The sequence below is a fragment of the Ananas comosus genome, unplaced genomic scaffold (assembly GCF_001540865.1).
Source record: "Ananas comosus cultivar F153 unplaced genomic scaffold, ASM154086v1, whole genome shotgun sequence".
Classification (NCBI taxonomy): Eukaryota; Viridiplantae; Streptophyta; class Magnoliopsida; order Poales; family Bromeliaceae; genus Ananas; species Ananas comosus.
In genome coordinates this window covers 4,286-23,237 of record NW_017893407.1, presented here as the reverse complement: position 1 = coordinate 23,237, position 18,952 = coordinate 4,286, and the positions used below count along the sequence as shown (strand labels likewise).

The following is an 18,952-nucleotide window of genomic DNA, read 5'->3' as shown; positions in this document are numbered from 1 at the left end:
GGCCTGTTTTACATCCCTAGCCAGACCCGACGAGGGTATTTAATTTGATGGCAAAATTAGTCCCACATCGGATATCAACGTGTAAACACAATGATTGATAAATTCTCTTTGTTGCCTTGTCTTTTGTGTTCGTAGAAAGGAGAGACGGTTGGCATCTCCCCTGACAGGGACGGGAACCGAGCATTCGTGCTCTACCTGTTCACACGCACGGTTAAGGCTACCCGCTCCGGCGGATCTTTACCAAAATTTTTTTTTACCTTTTAAGATTGAATTTTTTTGGCGTATTAATTTTTTTTAAATTGAATTTGTTTCAAACTATNTCTCTCTCTCTCTCTCTCTCTCTCTCTCTCTCTCTCTCTCTCTCTCTCTCTCTCTCTCTCTCTCTCTCTCTCTCTCTCTCTCTCTCTCTCTCTCTCTCTCTCTCTCTCTCTCTCTCTCTCTCTCTCTCTCTCTCTCTCTCTCTCTCTCTCTCTCTCTCTCTCTCTCTCTCTCTCTCTCTCTCTCTCTCTCTCTCTCTCTCTCTCTCTCTCTCTCTCTCTCTCTCTCTCTCTCTCTCTCTCTCTCTCTCTCTCTCTCTCTCTCTCTCTCTCTCTCTCTCTCTCTCTCTCTCTCTCTCTCTCTCTCTCTCTCTCTCTCTCTCTCTCTCTCTCTCTCTCTCTCTCTCTCTCTCTCTCTCTCTCTCTCTCTCTCTCTCTCTCTCTCTCTCTCTCTCTCTCTCTCTCTCTCTCTCTCTCTCTCTCTCTCTCTCTCTCTCTCTCTCTCTCTCTCTCTCTCTCTCTCTCTCTCTCTCTCTCTCTCTCTCTCTCTCTCTCTCTCTCTCTCTCTCTCTCTCTCTCTCTCTCTCTCTCTCTCTCTCTCTCTCTCTCTCTCTCTCTCTCTCTCTCTCTCTCTCTCTCTCTCTCTCTCTCTCTCTCTCTCTCTCTCTCTCTCTCTCTCTCTCTCTCTCTCTCTCTCTCTCTCTCTCTCTCTCTCTCTCTCTCTCTCTCTCTCTCTCTCTCTCTCTCTCTCTCTCTCTCTCTCTCTCTCTCTCTCTCTCTCTCTCTCTCTCTCTCTCTCTCTCTCTCTCTCTCTCTCTCTCTCTCTCTCTCTCTCTCTCTCTCTCTCTCTCTCTCTCTCTCTCTCTCTCTCTCTCTCTCTCTCTCTCTCTCTCTCTCTCTCTCTCTCTCTCTCTCTCTCTCTCTCTCTCTCTCTCTCTCTCTCTCTCTCTCTCTCTCTCTCTCTCTCTCTCTCTCTCTCTCTCTCTCTCTCTCTCTCTCTCTCTCTCTCTCTCTCTCTCTCTCTCTCTCTCTCTCTCTCTCTCTCTCTCTCTCTCTCTCTCTCTCTCTCTCTCTCTCTCTCTCTCTCTCTCTCTCTCTCTCTCTCTCTCTCTCTCTCTCTCTCTCTCTCTCTCTCTCTCTCTCTCTCTCTCTCTCTCTCTCTCTCTCTCTCTCTCTCTCTCTCTCTCTCTCTCTCTCTCTCTCTCTCTCTCTCTCTCTCTCTCTCTCTCTCTCTCTCTCTCTCTCTCTCTCTCTCTCTCTCTCTCTCTCTCTCTCTCTCTCTCTCTCTCTCTCTCTCTCTCTCTCTCTCTCTCTCTCTCTCTCTCTCTCTCTCTCTCTCTCTCTCTCTCTCTCTCTCTCTCTCTCTCTCTCTCTCTCTCTCTCTCTCTCTCTCTCTCTCTCTCTCTCTCTCTCTCTCTCTCTCTCTCTCTCTCTCTCTCTCTCTCTCTCTCTCTCTCTCTCTCTCTCTCTCTCTCTCTCTCTCTCTCTCTCTCTCTCTCTCTCTCTCTCTCTCTCTCTCTCTCTCTCTCTCTCTCTCTCTCTCTCTCTCTCTCTCTCTCTCTCTCTCTCTCTCTCTCTCTCTCTCTCTCTCTCTCTCTCTCTCTCTCTCTCTCTCTCTCTCTCTCTCTCTCTCTCTCTCTCTCTCTCTCTCTCTCTCTCTCTCTCTCTCTCTCTCTCTATATATATATATGAAGTTATCATGCATTGAACTTAAATTTCGAATTAGTCTGAACAGTCTGTGACTATTTGTAATAAAGGGATACCCCTCAAAACTTCTGAAGTATCTTATTTATCTCTATACTTTTTTTGTTTTAAGGAGTCCGGCTGGGATACTATCGATAGCACCAAAAACTTGTGTTATCGAGTTTTCCACTGTTAAATTTAACCCTTTGATTATTTTTATCCGTTAGATTATACTATTCAATCAACCACCCACTCAACCCTAGGAAGCCCATATCATCTTAACCGCACATTTCTCAATCAAAGGATTAAAAAACTAATAGTACCAATAGCTTAGTGCTATTAATAGTATTTTAGTCTAATTTTTATTTCAAATATATTCTTTTTTTTTTTTTTTTCTTTTTTTAACTACCCGTTAAATATTTCCGGTTGAGAATTACCCGGAAATTGACCCGATTCGTAACTTTTATTTATAACCCGGAATAACCCGGGTTAGGTTTAACCGGGTATTTGTTACAGGACATACAAATGTTAAAATATAAAATATAAAAATTTTGGAGTCTTTATAAAAACCTCCCTAATGGCGCATAGTAAAATGAACAAGATATTTCTTCTTTTATTAGAAAACTATATAAAAACAGTAAAAATTCTCATAAAAATACCAGCGAAGGCACAATAGCTCAGCAAAAGCTACTACCCTGAAAGCTTAGCCGCTAGTCGAGGCAATACAAACTAAGTCTTATAAACTTCATAGATCATTTATTTAAAGCATTAATAAGATATAATAAATGGATCACTAGCTTCATCGGGTTTTAATTATTAAAATTATTAGCAACACTCGATAAATGTTTAAATGGTTACATTTTTATAAATTTAGTGCCTTTTAAAACTATCTTTTAATAAAAAATGATATATTTCGTTCTAGCCACAGAAAATAGATTTTAAAATTATGGTGTAGTAGTAAAAAATACTCTAAAAATAAAAATTAGAGATCTATTTATTATAACTTTTTAATATTTTAAATAAAAGATTTATCAAAGTTATAAAATCTAGTTCTGATTATCTTGTCTAGCACCTAAGTATTAAGAATCATAGCTTTTACTGAACTATTGTGCCTACAACGACGCGAACATTTTCGTGTTTTCGGTCTGAAACAAGATGCTATTGTTCTACTAACCATTTATTATGGCTTTTTAATATTTTAAATAAAAATTTATGAAGTTATAAAATATAGTTCATATTGCCTCATCTAGCAGCTAAATCTTCAAAGTCATAGCTTTTGCTAAACTGTCGTGTCTACGGTGGCGCGAAAATTTTTGTGCGTTCGGCTTGAGATACGATGTCATCATTCTACTAACCCATCAACAACCCCATCAAAAAAACGCATGCACATTAACAGGCGCACCCTGGGTTAGCAGACAAAACAGCAAAAGGCCAGAACAGATCATCATTTACCACCTGGGTGGTGTCGTGGTGAAGTTAGTTCCTCTCCATCCCTGTTTTTATCGATAAAAATAATAGAAATTGATATCATTTTAAAATAGAGGCTAAATTAAACTCTACTGAATTGCCGTTATTATAAAAATTTATTATCTTTTTATATACGNAACCCTAACCCTGCCCCGGTCCCCGCTGTTCCCGACCCCGCTCCCCGTTCCCGACGCCACCGTGTGCAGATCCGGGCGCTGCGACTTCCGATCCATCCAGGACGCCGCCTCCGCCGCCCCCGATAGCGGATCCGGCCGCTTCGTGATCCACATCAAGGCCGGGATCTACGAGGAGAACGTTCTAGTCCCCTTCGAGAAGACGAACCTCGTCTTCGCCGGCGACGGCATGGGCGCCACCGTCGTCACCGGCGCCCGCCACGCCCAGATGCCGGGCCTCACCACCTACGACACCGCCACCGTCGCCGTCCTCGCCGACGGGTTCCGGGCGCGGGGGCTGACCTTCGAGAACGCCGCCGGCCCCGGGGCGCACCAGGCCGTCGCATTCCGGTCCGACAGCGATATGTCGGTCCTCGAACACGTCGAGTTCCGCGGGCACCAGGACACGCTCTACGCCCGCTCCCTCCGTCAGCTGTACAGCCACTGCCGCATCTCCGGCACCGTTGACTTCATCTTCGGAAATGCCGCTGCGGTGTTCGATAGGTCGGCTATTGTTGTAAAAATTTCTGATTCATTTAACGAATTTGCAAATAGCTCATGAATATTGGATTGGATGGCTAATCTAGTATAATTCACTAGGCTGAGAATGTTTGCAAGAAAATCATCAAGACACTATGAAATTTCTAGGTTATTTATAGCCAAAATGGAGTTTAGATATTATTATTACTAACTGAACTATTTCGAATTCCTTTAAAATGTTGAACCTGTGACTATGGACAGTTGTCTCATCGAGGTGGTGCCACGTCTAGAGAACCCAGAGAAGGGGGAGCGCAATGCCGTGACGGCGCACGGGCGGACCGACCCGTCGCAGCCCACAGGCTTTGTGTTCTACAATTGCACAGTTACTGGGAGCGCAGAGTACTTGGAATTGTACAGGAAGAAGCCGCGGGTGCACAGAGTGTATCTGGGGAGGCCGTGGAAGGAGTACTCGCGGACGGTGTTTGTGAGGTGTTACTTTGGGGAGGTAGTGCGACCTGAGGGGTGGCTGCCGTGGCGGGGTGATTTTGCGCTGAAAACGCTATTCTATGGGGAGTACGGGAGTTTGGGACCTGGGGCGAATGCTAGTGCGAGAGTGGAGTGGAGCAGCCAAATAGAAGAGGAGCATTTGGGTGTTTACTCTCCGGAGAATTTTATTCAAGGGGATGAGTGGGTTGCCTGTTGAGTTTTGATTATAGTTACCATAATGTTTCATTGATGCCCAGAGTTTTTGAAGAATTTCCTTAGGGAATTCGAGTGGATAATTTACTAATCATGCAGCTAAAAGGACACCGATTTGTGATGTTTCTGGTGTGGGTGTTGGTGGCAGATGAATGGGAGATGTTGCTGGAAATGTTTTATTGGACTTTCAGGAATTATAATGAGGTGAAAGCAATATACAGGGAATTGAGATAATTCATGGATTGATGGATATGCATCATTTTTTAGGTCTCTTGGATGAAATGCTGAGTTGTTCTCGCCAACATAGATGGTTGCACGGAAATGGTACTCTGGAAGCATGCGCAAGCTTTGCAAGTAAGAAATTCATCTAAGTCACCATGCCTAGATTTGGTGCGACAGTCCCAGATCCTTCATTTACCTTCCCATTTTCTACTCTTTTTTTTTAATTTCCTTGTATTTCTTTCATTACATAGATTTTAGCTTATAGTTCCATTCTTTTAGGTTCAATTCTTATGTTTGCTTTTTTATTTCTTTTTTACCGAGTTTGCAAGTCCCATATCTCCTTATTTTTGTCATCTACAAGTCCAATTTTGCATCTAACCTGTATCGTGAATCTTGACGGCTATAAATGAACCATTTTTAATAACTTTATGGTAGCATGATTGGCTATAAGTTACTTGATCAAGTTGTAATATAAAGCAACACTGAATAGGATATTGTGCAGCAAATTTAAGTTTCTTCTCCAAGTTTGCTTGGACAAAGTTATATTGAAAATGTAATCTGGATTTATATTTGTTTTAGATAAACATCTCTAGGTATTTTTGTGTTTTAACTTCTATCCTGATTTAGATTCATATATCTGTATTCTTGAACAAAAATATGTAACATGGGTTTGGGTGGAGAGAGAGAGAGAGCTCTTATAAAGTAGTGTTACTGAAATTGGCCCTTGAAAAGGATATAAGAAAGCAATGTTTCCTTACTGGACATAGACACAGCAATATTAAGTTTGAGCTTTAAGCTATTGTAGATGATACTTCAAGCTAAAGCAAATTAATTATTTGAGTTACTATGACTAATTCTTTTAATTCCAAAAGAAGTGGCTGAGGTCTCATGTTAGCAAGGATTCCAATCCTTTTTTATGTTTTCTAATAGTATTCAATTGATTTTACTTGGATTTAAGGGACAAATTGCATTCTTTCGGCATATGTTAATGTGCATGAATTACATTACTTAGACGCAGGTAATGCAAATATTTTCTCATTTAAAAACTTTTTGTCTCCTAAGTGGCATCGCTCACTCCAAAAGGCGGCATTTAGGCTTTTGCAAAGAAAAAGTTTGGATCTTTTGCTTCTGCTCAAGCTGAATTGTGCTTTTGGTGCCCCATTGTAGGAGCTTAAGTTTGAAGCTTTTGCTTCTACTGCAGTAGGAAATCCTTGGGGTTTTTGACGGAAAAGTTGTCGATGCTTCTTTAAGTAGTTCTATTCAGACAATACTTCTGTAGAAGCTTTAGTATCAAGGGCCAAAATAGCCCCAATTCAGTGTTTTTTCCCCCTCAAATAGAACCAATGCAGGTCTAAGAAAAGCAGTTCATATTTGTTCTAGTTCTAGTTATGATATCTAGTGGTCCAACTTATGTAATGTACATGAATTTGGTATTAAATATTTAGAAGTTCAATAATGAACACATTCCAGTTTTGTAAAGACAGCTTGTTTCTGAAGAAAAGTACAACTAGGTGTTCTTAAACAATATGATAACAGATGCTTTATTTTCACACAAAAAATTCTATAAACAAGAGATGCATTAGACAATGGCATCAGTATAGGGTCCTAAAATGTTCAATTTACACTCAGCATCTGTGTATATATTGGAAGCCTAAAGCACTATTCTTCTTCAGAAACAAGAATCTGTATCAAGGAATGGGACTGAAACCAAGAAAAATTACAGCTTTGAAATTATCTTAGTGGAACTGGATGCATTAAATCCATGGTCTAACCGATTTCGATCGTCTGAAAGCTTTTCCTTTTTCTTCCCGTTACAGATCTCCTCATTGCAGATATTTCGTCGCGGATCGGTAATCGTCCTTTTCCAGTGGCCATCACTATAATTCGCCTTCCTTGCCTGTATTCTATCCCACTCCAATTGGCCCTTCTGCTTCTCACTCAGAAGACAGAAGCTCTGCAAGTATGTAGTCATTCTGTCGTGCACCTTCCACCACCTGGCATGCGCCACATCACTCGCAAACTCCTGCAAATTATCCACATTCCAATTGCAGTCGTAATCCCTAAAGCACAACCACGGTTTTAGTCCCAAGTAGTGGAGCACATGTAAAGTCGGCGGGTCGGCCCCAAATAAGTAAGTCTTCAATGCCTTAGTCTCCTCCACATCTCCTTCCCAAAAATGCTTCAGAAAATTCATGTGTGAAGGAATTCTATGCCACCAAGTGAATATCTCATTTAGATAACCTTGGTCACCACCATTATACGACTCAATATCACCTATATGATCCATTAACAATTGAAATGTGCAATTTGAAGGCTCAATTACCATCACACCAGAGTTGAAAAGAGTTCCATTGTTGCCAATTGCGCTGATCTCGGGCATTGAAAACAAAACATCGATGTTTCGAAGGATTAAAAGGTCGGCATCGATGAATATGATTTTATCATAATCGGTAAGACGCCAGAGCCAGAATTTGCTATAGTTCCACTCGTTATATGATTCGGGTTCTGCTTTAGGGTTCCGTATCCTTTTAATAGTTCTTATTTTCCAACCCGCCGCTTTGAGGCCACTTCGGTGATGATTATTAATATTTTCATCGACGAGGATTATTAGGTCTATTGTGGATCCTGCTTGTCGGATGCTTTGAGCCACAGTTATTGCGCCGCAGACGTATACGCTCTCAGAGTGAAGTATGGTCGCGTAAGCTACTCGGTGAGATGAAGGTAAGTATGGGTGTTCTGCATTTGTTTTTTTAATAGCGGTAAGTAGAACTTTCCTGAACTGGGGGGAGAAATAAGCATATACATATATATAATCAAACCCCATAAATATTGTGATCTTCACATTGTCCCTGTCAATTTTTAAAACCTACATTGCACCCCTATTAAACTTGCGATCAAAGTGATGGATTTTTCAGGGGCAAAGTGATGAATTCTGTATTTTAAGGGGTAATATATAGGTTTTAATATTTCGGAGGTCAAAATTGAAGCTATACGATATTTGTATGGGGTTTCTTGGAAGGACTTTTTCCAACATATACCCCCTTGCAAATAGGTGAAATTGCACAAATATCCCTGCGAAGTTGGTATCAGCATGTGCGCCCCAAAACCACAAGTTATTTGCATTCATGCCCCTTTGAAGGTGCATAGAGAAAACCGCATTTGCATTGATGCCATACAGGGACGAGGTCACAAATAAGCAAGGTTTTCAGGTTTACACATGATAACACCAACTTTACTGGGATATCTGCGCAACTTTGCACATTCCCAAGGGTATGTGCGCGAAATTCCTTCCTGCGATTTTACTAAAGAAGAGAACCAAGCTGACCTTTTGCTTTGAATGGAAGTGCTAGTTTGCAAGACCCGACAGGGAGCTGTAGCTTCTCCCTGAGCTCTCTCAGCTCTGGCTTGTACACCCATACATCTCCTTCACGAAACGCAAGGTATTTACACTTGAAGAGATTAGGAATAGGGAGACATCTGCTTACTACAAGCACAAACACTGGCTTTTGAAAATTCGTAGACTCCACTGCGATTCTAGCTGCTGCGAGCTGCAGATGCAACTGAGCAACATCTCTCGACCAGCCTTTTGAACTCCTACAAGGAAGCTTAACTGCCACGATGTCAAAATGGGCCTTTTTGGAAAGCTTCGGGTTGGGAAAATTAGGGCAAGAGGGCACTTCGGATTCTTCTTCCTCGTCGATCCATTCGGGATAGAGATCCTCCCAAGTTACATTCTTTTGGACGTGATCGAGATGAACTACGGAAACATCAGTGTGAGGTAGAATACTCTGCCATGTATTAATCTCTTCTTTGTTGAAGTTCAGCAAACCAGTTTTAAGGTCTACTTTTTGGCTATTGAGTTTTCCAATTGCTTTCGATATCTGCGACCAATCGATGATCAAGTTCGATTTGTAGCCTGTGTCTGGTTTCTCCGGGTTCCACATCCAGCCGACAGTTACAAACCTGGATCTGTGCTCAGAGCATTCGAATTCAAAAAAGTTATTCAACATCTTTGAGAAAGATTTGTCAGTCTGTACTATGAACTAGTGTACATGAAACAGCTACGAGAAAATATCAGAGAAGAAGAGACTATCTAGCGGCGATGTTGAGGCAAGTACCGTGAACTAGTGTACATGAAATGCTCCTTATAATGAACCGTCGGAGAGTGCATGAGCATGAGGAAGAAGCCACATGTGAGAACGACGAGAACAAATCTCAGAAACCGTACTTTGCAACCCGAGCTCTCGAGCAGCAGTTTGATGAATGGCTTGCTGCCGTCTTTGAGATAGCTGCTTCTTTGGAACCTCCTTTTGCTCGAATTGGTGCTGAAATTGGAAAGAAGCCAACTTAGCTATATCGGTCCGTAACACAGCAAGGAATTGGGAAGAGGAAATGTATTCATGTAAATGTATTTGCGAAAATTATGTATGTTCGACTAGTTGTAAAGCTTGTGTAGAATTGGGAATTTGCGATAACCAAACGAACCTTCCCAATATTCTGAAACACTTGTGCTTCTAAATTGATTTATGTATTAGTAATTCTGAGATTCAGTTATGATAAGAAGTGTAGTTCTCTATCAATGGTCTTCTAAAGGATTATTTACGGTTTTCCGCATATTGAGTGTGTTACGCGAATCGTTTTTTTTGTTCGCATTTGTAGATTATGTTTCATGCCGCCGCATGTTTAAAAGGTTTTTCTTTTGGGATTCACTAAAAGCGGCAAATGATGCTCTGATTGAAACCGAAAGATAATGCATCAAAAATGTCGCTTCTAACAGAAGTTCTCCCACAAATTTTCTTTAAACTCCTCCAAAAACAAAAAAATGAAGAAACGCGCAACTTATCGATAAATAACAGAAGATTTCGCAGCAAAAAGAAAAAAAAAGAATCAAGAGCATAAATGGTGATTCTACGAAATAGATCAAATACAATATACCACACAGTAATATAATCGAATAAAAACATGAAATAACTAACTAGTTTATAACATGGATTAATAAAAACTGGAAGAATCAGATAAAAAAGTTGCAGGTGATATGGTTTGCAGCAACAATACTGATACTTTGCCCAGAAAGATGCAAAAGAAAAGAAAAAAAGAGAGAAAAGAGAAGCATAATGTGATGAAACTTACGGCGCCAACCGGTGCCTGGTTTCTGCATGGACTGAAGCAATGCCTGCGAGGCCCCTCATCGCGATCGGCTTCGGCGATTTACACCCTCATTTCCTATTTCTCCTAACAGATTAAGAACTCAAGAGACTCGAAAATATTTACACGAGATCACGAGAGCATCGGAGAAAAGGTCTCTTAAATGGATCACTTCAACGCAGTGAGATTAGATAGAACATGAATGATGAAATATGAGGACCAAATTAATAGTTAGAGAATTGCTTCTGCAGTGGACAAGGAGCAAAACCAAAATGACAAGGGGATGAAGCAACTTTTTAAAGTGTGATGATCAAAACAAAGGGGTGAAAAAGAAGAACAAGATACAAAAAATAAGCTCCAAAATAAGCTACAGAAACAAAAAAAATGTAAGAGAACTCAAAAACTCAAAAAGACCAACTTTTCCAGTTTCTTAGTTTTGCAACAGTGACACTGCTACACTCTCTTCATTGTTGTTGTTTGTTGTACTTAATCTATTGTCCCTTTTAACTTTTCTCTTGTTAGTGATAGAAGGGTGAAATAGACTCTTCCTATGAAAATTTCAAATAAGATAGGATAGTAATATACATGCCAAATATTTTGACCATCCATGACCATTGTACATAACAATAAGTTTGGACATCAATTTATCTATTTTTGTTTTCTCTTTTTTGCTTTTTTTGAATAGATGGTATTTATGTTAAAACTAAGAGGTGTTGTTTTTGTTAAAATTACTATTTTGAACAAAAAAAAAAAGGAATTTGTTGGCATGTAGGTAGCCTACCTCAATGCCTCATCCCTTTTGTAGTCACCAAATCCAACTACCACAAAAATTTGGGCCCTACATCAAACCATCTCTTTGCTCCCAAGCAAAGCACATTTGGCTAAAAAATGAGTGAGGTGAGGGAGAGTTATCTTATAAAGTGTCTTATTGTTTAAGATTAAGGGTGGAGATAAGGGGCAACAAAATTTTTTTTTAAAAAAAGGCTAGTTTAAAAAGAAATTATACAAGAAGATATCAATTTTTTTTTTAAGGATTTAAGTGCCGTGATATGGAGTCATGCTGAAAATTTACTGGCAGAATACGGCACAGTCCATACCGAATCATATCGACGCGTGCCAACCACAACAGTACATGTGTGATGAAATATTTATTTTCTTCAGCAATAAAATATTCTACCTATTTATTATATATCTTTATCAAATTTTTTGAACTTTATTAAGAAAATTACTTACTAATTTAAAGAATAGAGGGCATGAGCTATTGCCATCGGCATGGAGGTTGTATCGTGCTGATATTTTATTGGCACGATACGGTATTATGGATATGATCCATGCCGATGGGTACTTAAATCTTTGATTTTTTGTTTTCAAATTGATTGAATATCTATTGGAAGGGAACAGAAAAAAAAAAATAAATGGTTGGACCTAGAAAGGGACTATTTTGTGAGGTTAGAACAAGACAAAGTACAATGAAAACCTTCCTTTCATCAAGAAATTGAAGTACAACCTAAAGTATTGAAACTACCAAAGTTTAGTAGTAAATAAGCAAGAAGAGATTTCACATCTCATTTGGGAGAGAGGGAATAAGATAGGGTTAAATTTCACATCATGTCCTAGTTCTCAACATACTTCTTCACCCAACTTTTCTCTCTCTCTCTCTCTCTCTCTCTCTCTCTCTCTCATAACAAATATGATCTTTTCATACAAAAATTTTACCACTTTTTAGCTTAATGGGTCTCAAATTCGAATAATAATAGTATATGAAAAAGAAAAACATTCATGAGTAGGAAGGACTTGAATAATAATAGTATATGAAAAAGAAAAACATTCATGAGTAGGAAGGACTTGCTCTTAAAAATGTGTGAAAGAAATAGATCCAATTACTTTTCCAATTTAATCATCCCAATAACTCTCTTGGAATTAATCATCAAGGACCAAATATGGCAAACCAAACTCTTGACTCCTTCCATGCAAAGTTGCATATTGTAACCTACTTACAAAATAAGAAAAAAAAAAAAGCTAAATTACAAATAAAAACCCGTCAATACCTATTTTTTTATTTTTTTTCCTGTCATTTAAAAACCTACACTTTGCTCTCTTAAAAATTAAAATATATTCACTTTGACCCCCGCCGTCAGTGTTCCGTTAGGGTTTCGTTTATATTCTATTTTTTATACCTAAAATATTTCTGAAACCCTTCTCCTTCCATATCCTCGGCTGTGCCGCCTCGTTCTCGCCCCCCACTCTGTCTATGCCGACACACACGTCCTCATCCTCCTCCGCTGCTTCACCCTCGCCCTCGCCCACCCTCTGTCCACGCCCACCACCCCTAAGAAAATGAGGGGCAATTTAATTATTTTGTCACAACGTAACCCCCTGTGAATATTTTTTATTTTTTAAGCGGGTAAAGTGTAGATTTTTGAATGACAAAAAAAAAGTGAAAAAGCTGATATTGATTGCGAGATTTTTGTAATTTAGTCAAAAAAATAATTAATGATAATTTGTAAACTAGAAAACATTAATGCTATTAAAAAAGAATTTTTTTTTAAAAAAAAAGCATTAAGATAAAGAGTATGGTAATGACAATGATCTCAATTTCATAATAAAGTAATTGTACATTGAGATTTACATGCTACCAATTAAGGGAGAGGAGTGACATAAAAAGATAAAATAAAATGAAACAACAACAAAATTAGGTGAAGTGTAGCACATGAGATTGGAATGAATCACCTTGTGATTGCCAAATTAGACCTACCAACTTGAAATCCTCATGATATTGGAGTGTTGCTGTTTAATGAGGGAGTCTTTAGTGGTGTAGTGAGATGACTAATGAAAGATATTTTAGCATTTCTTTTTTTAAAAAAATAAAATACAATATTGAGTTATAATAAGTTTTGTAAGGCCGTGATCAGTAATGTCGGTTAGATATAGTGTTATTTAATGAAACATTACTCAATTGTTTGGGCACGGTGCCCACGAAATTTTTGTCCCTAACTAAGTGGTACAAAAAATGTTTAAGATAGTAAAGATTTTTGTGCGTATTTTGGAGAAACTCTTAAATTAGATACACCTTTTTTTCTTAGTAAAATTCAAATTAAGAATTAAAACAAGTTTCATTCGATAATAGTATTCACACCTAATTTTACTGAAAAAAGAAAAAAAAAAAATTGGATACAATAGATACACAATCATACAACTGGATTACGCAGGGAAAAACAAAATTTCTGATCACAAGCTTCTAGTTTAATGCACAGCATGCAAACATTGTGCTTCATTCACAGTTTAAGAACAACATTAAATCAATAGCAATTCAGAGAAGTATAAAAAATCGCGAGCAATCCACGCAATCTTAATTTTGCCAAAAAGCATTAGGGTTTAAGTAGTACATCAGTGTCATGCCAAGATGGTCCCAAAACAACCTTCTCATTAGCTCCCTCATTCAGTTTACAAGCGAAATGCGCCACTAACCCCACCACCGAACTTAAACTAATCATACTTTCCGTAATTAGCGAAATTGGTTGATAACTAATCGAAACCAAAATTTCCAACAGAATTCGGGAAAGGGGCCTGAAATATGAATGCTACAACAAAAAAGATTAGCATTTCACTACACATACTTCCCTCTATATTTCGGCTTCGAGTCTCTCTCGAGCTTGAGAGATGCCATTTGGGACTCTGCGGGACTAAAAACCGCAGAGCGTAAATTTCCGTCCTCCAACCATTTTAAATGGTTCTCTTTGAACTCCAAGTGCTGCTTCTTTGCTGATTCTTCGATCTCCGCGGTGTAGAGACCGGTTTTAACCATTGTAAGCAAAATTCGGCTGTAGCGAAAGCTAAGGATCTGCTCGCAAGAAGCGATAAGTGTGAAGCACGGGTGCTCCGGGAACTGGGTGTTGTTAGTCACGCCGTCCTCCCTCACCACGGGGTAGAAGAAGACGAGCCGGCCCCCCATGACTAGCATTCTCGCGGAGAGGTCGAGAAGGTCGTGCACGCACTCCGCTAAGCTGTAAGGAGCGGTTGACGGTATGTGGTCGAACCGTTTCTCCTCCGGAACTGTGTAGGGGCCCACGGCACCTTTAAGAAGCTTTCGACCGCCAGATTTCCGACCCCCTGCACGGACCCCATAGGGCGGGTCGCAGATTATCGCGTCAAACACCTAGTAAAAGAAAAAAAAAAAAAAAAAGAAGAAAGGAAATGTTCAACATGCATTAACTTCAATAAAGAACAAAATAATGAAATCTAAAAGAAAGGTTCTCTCATTTTCTTCTTGTTTTCGCTCACATTAATCATTGCCATCATACACATCTTTGGTCGCATCAATATATATCTACAAGTATGCTTTGGTGCAATAGATAGGTCAACATCTAAGCAAGCTAAGACAATTTTAATTGGCAACAAATATTAAAAAAGGAAAGCAAGAGCCTGACTATAAAACTTACAAAAATAGTACATCTGCAACCATAAGAACCAGCATTTATCATAATGAACCATACAGAGAAATGAAAATACCTCCTTTAATCCTGGACGCCAAGGAGGCAGGTTATTGTCCGCCCTCAGTAGAGATATTGGCGATGGCAAGTTGTACTATAAAGAAATTACAGTTAGTAGAGGAATCAGCTAAAAACAAGAACCACGAAAGCATGCAATATATAAACTGTCTCAGAGAGCAAAAAAAAAGGCTGTAACAAGCTAACTACTGAAGTGATGCATCAAAAGAATTAATGGTGCTAATTTACCACGAACCATTCATCACATAGTGTTGTTTATACTTTATGGTAACATTGAGAAAAGAACTCCGACAAAGATCATCATTTGGTTGATTAGCATAGTCATTATATATAGTGCATAATCATCAGGAAGGGATGGTTATCTTATTTAATTAAACATTTTTGAATAAAATAAGAGATAAAGAAATTTTGGAGGTGTTCTAAACGACATCTTTGCCACAGTCATCTACAGGTGTCATCCTACATATATGTGATATATCCAGTGAAATTGGCACTTGGCAAGAGAGTTGGAATTAAATCAAAAATCAAAAAGAAAATTTAACATAAAAAAGAAAGAACAAGACATTACTTTCTAAAATTGCTAAAAAATGTGCCAAAGAACTACCTGCTTAAAATTGCTCCAAACATTGCAATCGGGCCCACGCCCATCGCGCACAACCCTTATGTCAATATCTGCACCCTGAAGTTTCTCTATCAGAATCTCGATGAAGAGAAGAATATTAAATGACTAAAAAAAAATGGCAAGAAAATAATATTCTCCAAGCAAGCACAAACCATCGTCATCGCTCCAAAATGTGCAGCAGCAACGAGAATACTCCCCGTGCCAACAAAAGGATCATAGACGAGCTTTCCCTTTTGAGCTAACCCTTGATTGGCCATGAGAAAGGCCATTTCCGCATCCATGGCCGTGGGCCCCAAGTATTTACGGCTCTTAAGCTGATATGTAGGCAAAAGCTTCCTATCAGCTGCCCCAACCTCTCGACCAAAAAATACTGTCCTCTGAACAACTGGGGGGAGTCCGTTGTTCGCCCCATAATCATCGGTTTCAATGAGCCAAAACTTGTGTTCAGGGTTCTTCAAATCGACCCGCCCCTGGAAAAAGGACGACACTGATTATGCAAAGCAACAACCTGATCATCCTATAATTTCTCAGAGAGTCTGGCAAGGCGAGAGCATATAGTATTCTACTCTTTTCATGGAGCGGATGAAAGTTAAATTTTGTGTAGCGATAGGTATCGAAAAGCTATAAGCTTGGTAAGTATTTTATCTCTAGCAAGATGAACTTTATCATGCCCATATGAACTATATAGAGAGAGCCAAAAAGGGGGGGGAGGGGATGAGAATCGCCTTTCGCACGCAAAAGATACATTCTCAAACTTGGCGAGTTTGTTTTCATTAGATGTTATTCCACGTGAATTTCTACTTTCATTATGCAGCATTACATAACTTATTAAGATTGGCCATTAGAAAAGCTAATATATCTTAGAAGTTGGTAATGTAAGCATGGTTATAACCAAAAGAGTGAAGAAGGGAAAAAAAAGAAGCAAAAAATTAATTACCTGAAATGGTATGTAACTAAGTCCTTGAATCCGCTCGTTTTGTTCTTCGAAACTAATCACTTTGCCAAAGCTGTCCACGACAATTCGGAATGTGCTCTCTGGTGTCAGATATGGCAGCTTCCTTTCATCTGGAAATTCTCTTACAGCCTTTTCCAGTTCTTCATAGTTAATCCCCTGCCCCCAAAGTTCGTATATTCCCTTAACAAGTATACCTACAATCAAATAAATGCTAAAAAGCATCAGTATGTGAAAGTGTGCTCGATCACGTAAAATACAATACATTTTAAAAAAAAAGGCCTCAATATAATGTTTATAATAATGCAATACCATCTAAACTATTCCAATTAATGTTCGATTCATCGCCCATTTGGCTTTCAAGATACTACATGATTCAGTTAACAATATACTAATAGCTGATACTTAAATATAAGGAAAAACTCTTTCCATTAAATAAAGTTGAAGATTAAAAGCTAAAGCTCAAAAAGTACTAATTTTTCTCAAATTAGCACCCAAATAGGAGTGAAATCTCACATAGAGAGGTGATTCTGATAACTGATCTGATCACTAATACAGCCAATAAAGCACTGTGATGTGTATTTCACTTCAATCACAAATTTAACAATCCATTTGGTAACAAATCACTAGAGAGAGAGAGAGAGAGAGAGAGAGAGAGAGAGAGGAGCTCACTCCGATTGGCGATATTCCGCGCGATCTCCTCTGAGGGGAGCGAGACGAAGTGGAAGGGGGAGTCGACGTGGTGGTTCTCCGGGAGCTTCCACTCCAGCGACCATTTTCTAGGGTTCGCTTCCCATCCACCTCCTCCTCCACCCTCGCCGCCGCCGTTGCCGCCGCCGCCGCCGAAGGCGCCGAAGAGCTCCGCGAGCGCCTCCACCTCCGGGCGCCTGTAGTCCAGGAGCCTGTGGTAGAAGACGCAGAGGAACCACATCGATCTCTCCCAGCTTCAACGTCGCCGCGACGGTGGAGAGAGAGAGAGAGAGAGAGGAAGAAGAAACCCTAGCAAAACCCTAGCGGAGGAGGAGGAGGAGGAGGAGGGATCGAACGGAGAAGGGACGAGACGTTTGTGAACCGGGTCGAATTTGATCTGAACCCGATTCAATTAGGATCCGATTCGCTTTTTTATTTTGAAGCATGGGCCCTGGCGATTTGGTTTTGAGTTTTGGGCTTTGGGCCCTTATATAAATTTTGGGCTATTTTAAGGTTTTAAACCTTTTAAGCCTCGTTTTGTAACAATTTTGTAAAAATAATTTAAATTTAAATTTTAAAATAAATTCTGAATCTAGATTTTGAATTAGGCTATTAGTAGCAGAGTCTATTTTCAATTGATTTCTTTTGTCAATTTGAGTTGTTTCTAAGTATATTTCCAAATTAATTATACCGTAAATACTTTATATATGTATTCCATAATATACAATCTTTTTAAATACCTACCTAAACTATAAAAATTTGAATTAATTTAAAAACCCAACTTTCAATTTTGAATCCATTATTTGAATTTAACAATTATTGATTCGTTAAGTCTATTTTTAAACCATTGTATTTTTTCAATCTAATTTGTTTTTAGTTAGTTAATTAATTTTGTTTAAAATGTGCATGGAATGTTCTTTTATTCCCTTGAGAATGAAAAAAAAAAAAAATTCGTTTTTTACATACATACATATACATATACATATACATATACATCATCTACGTTTCTGAGCTTCTTAAAAATAAATTTTATAATTTTTTGATATTATTTATTGGGAAAACTTCAAAAACCCCCCTGTGGTTTCGTGCATTCTCACTTTGCTACCCTGTGGTTTAAAACGTATCAATTTACCCCCCTGTGGTTTCATTTTTATCTTTTCGGAAGCTTTTTCGTTAATATTTCGTTAAATTATATACAAAAAACTTCAGATAACCATCTATATTTATCGAATAGTCACTTTAGTATCCTTTAATTTTAACTTTGTCACTGATTTAAAAAAATAATAATAATAAAATTGATAACAAAAAGATAAAAACGAAACCACAGGAGAGCAAATTGATACGTTTTAAACCACAGGGTAGCAAAGTGAGAATGCACGAAACCACAGGGGGGTTTTTGAAGTTTTCCCTTATTTATTTAACGATCAAGTGTTCTTAAAAAATCAAGAATTTTGGCTTTTAGAAAGTTCATAAAATGTAAATCATGCATGTTTAACTACTTATTAAATAATAAGTTAATTATAACACTCAAAAGCAGTGGGGTGAACCATTTGCAATTATGCATGTACGAATACGTATTCAAACGATGTAATTCATACCACGTATTCGCGCGTATTTAAATAATTACAACCAATTCACAGTAATGGATAAGATTTGGCCCATGAGTCTCTGTATCCATGCTTTAATGTTCGGGACGCTCCATTTATGCTCTTATTAAATGATCCCAACCAATCAATTTATGGCATTACAATTCTTGTATTTTCTTTTTTTTTGATATGCCAATTTATGGCATTTATAAACTTATGAATTGGAACCTGAGCTTTCCTGGCTCGACGCGTGGCGGCGGGTGCGAGGGACGCGAGGGCGGGCGCGAGCGGACGGCGCGGGCGCAGGCGGGCTCCAGCGGGCAGTGCGAGCTGGGGCGGGGGCGGGCGGGCGTGCAGNGGTCCACGAGGTGAGCACGTGATGCCGCCTGGGGGAGAGAGAGTCTCCCTCTTTGAGATTATATATATACTAGTTAAGTGCACGTGCAATGCACGTCGCACAAATACTAA

At 39.1% G+C, this 18,952-nt stretch overlaps 3 protein-coding genes across 3 annotated transcripts; 1 reads left to right on the top strand and 2 right to left on the bottom strand.

Moving 5' to 3' along the window:
- Nucleotides 1–3,547: 3,547 nt before the first annotated feature.
- Nucleotides 3,548–4,993, top strand: LOC109705951 (probable pectinesterase/pectinesterase inhibitor 51). Its single transcript, XM_020226764.1, has 2 exons — nt 3,548–4,084; nt 4,322–4,993. The coding sequence occupies exons 1-2, from the start codon at nt 3,771–3,773 to the stop codon at nt 4,761–4,763; spliced, it is 756 nt and encodes a 251-aa protein (XP_020082353.1). The 5' UTR covers nt 3,548–3,770; the 3' UTR covers nt 4,764–4,993.
- Nucleotides 4,994–6,407: 1,414 nt separating this feature from the next.
- On the bottom strand, nt 6,408–10,235 carry LOC109705953 (UDP-glucuronate:xylan alpha-glucuronosyltransferase 1-like). Its single transcript, XM_020226765.1, has 4 exons — nt 10,112–10,235; nt 9,100–9,306; nt 8,307–8,944; nt 6,408–7,717 (listed from the first exon to the last, which is right to left on the bottom strand). Exons 1-4 carry the CDS (start codon nt 10,168–10,170, stop codon nt 6,699–6,701), a joined length of 1,923 nt encoding a protein of 640 aa, XP_020082354.1. The 5' UTR covers nt 10,171–10,235; the 3' UTR covers nt 6,408–6,698.
- A 3,244-nt stretch (nt 10,236–13,479) lies between these two features.
- LOC109705950 (tRNA (guanine(10)-N2)-methyltransferase homolog) lies at nt 13,480–17,215 on the bottom strand. Its single transcript, XM_020226763.1, has 6 exons — nt 16,881–17,215; nt 16,194–16,405; nt 15,409–15,726; nt 15,239–15,313; nt 14,636–14,710; nt 13,480–14,282 (listed from the first exon to the last, which is right to left on the bottom strand). Exons 1-6 carry the CDS (start codon nt 17,137–17,139, stop codon nt 13,734–13,736), a joined length of 1,488 nt encoding a protein of 495 aa, XP_020082352.1. The 5' UTR covers nt 17,140–17,215; the 3' UTR covers nt 13,480–13,733.
- Nucleotides 17,216–18,952: the final 1,737 nt, after the last annotated feature.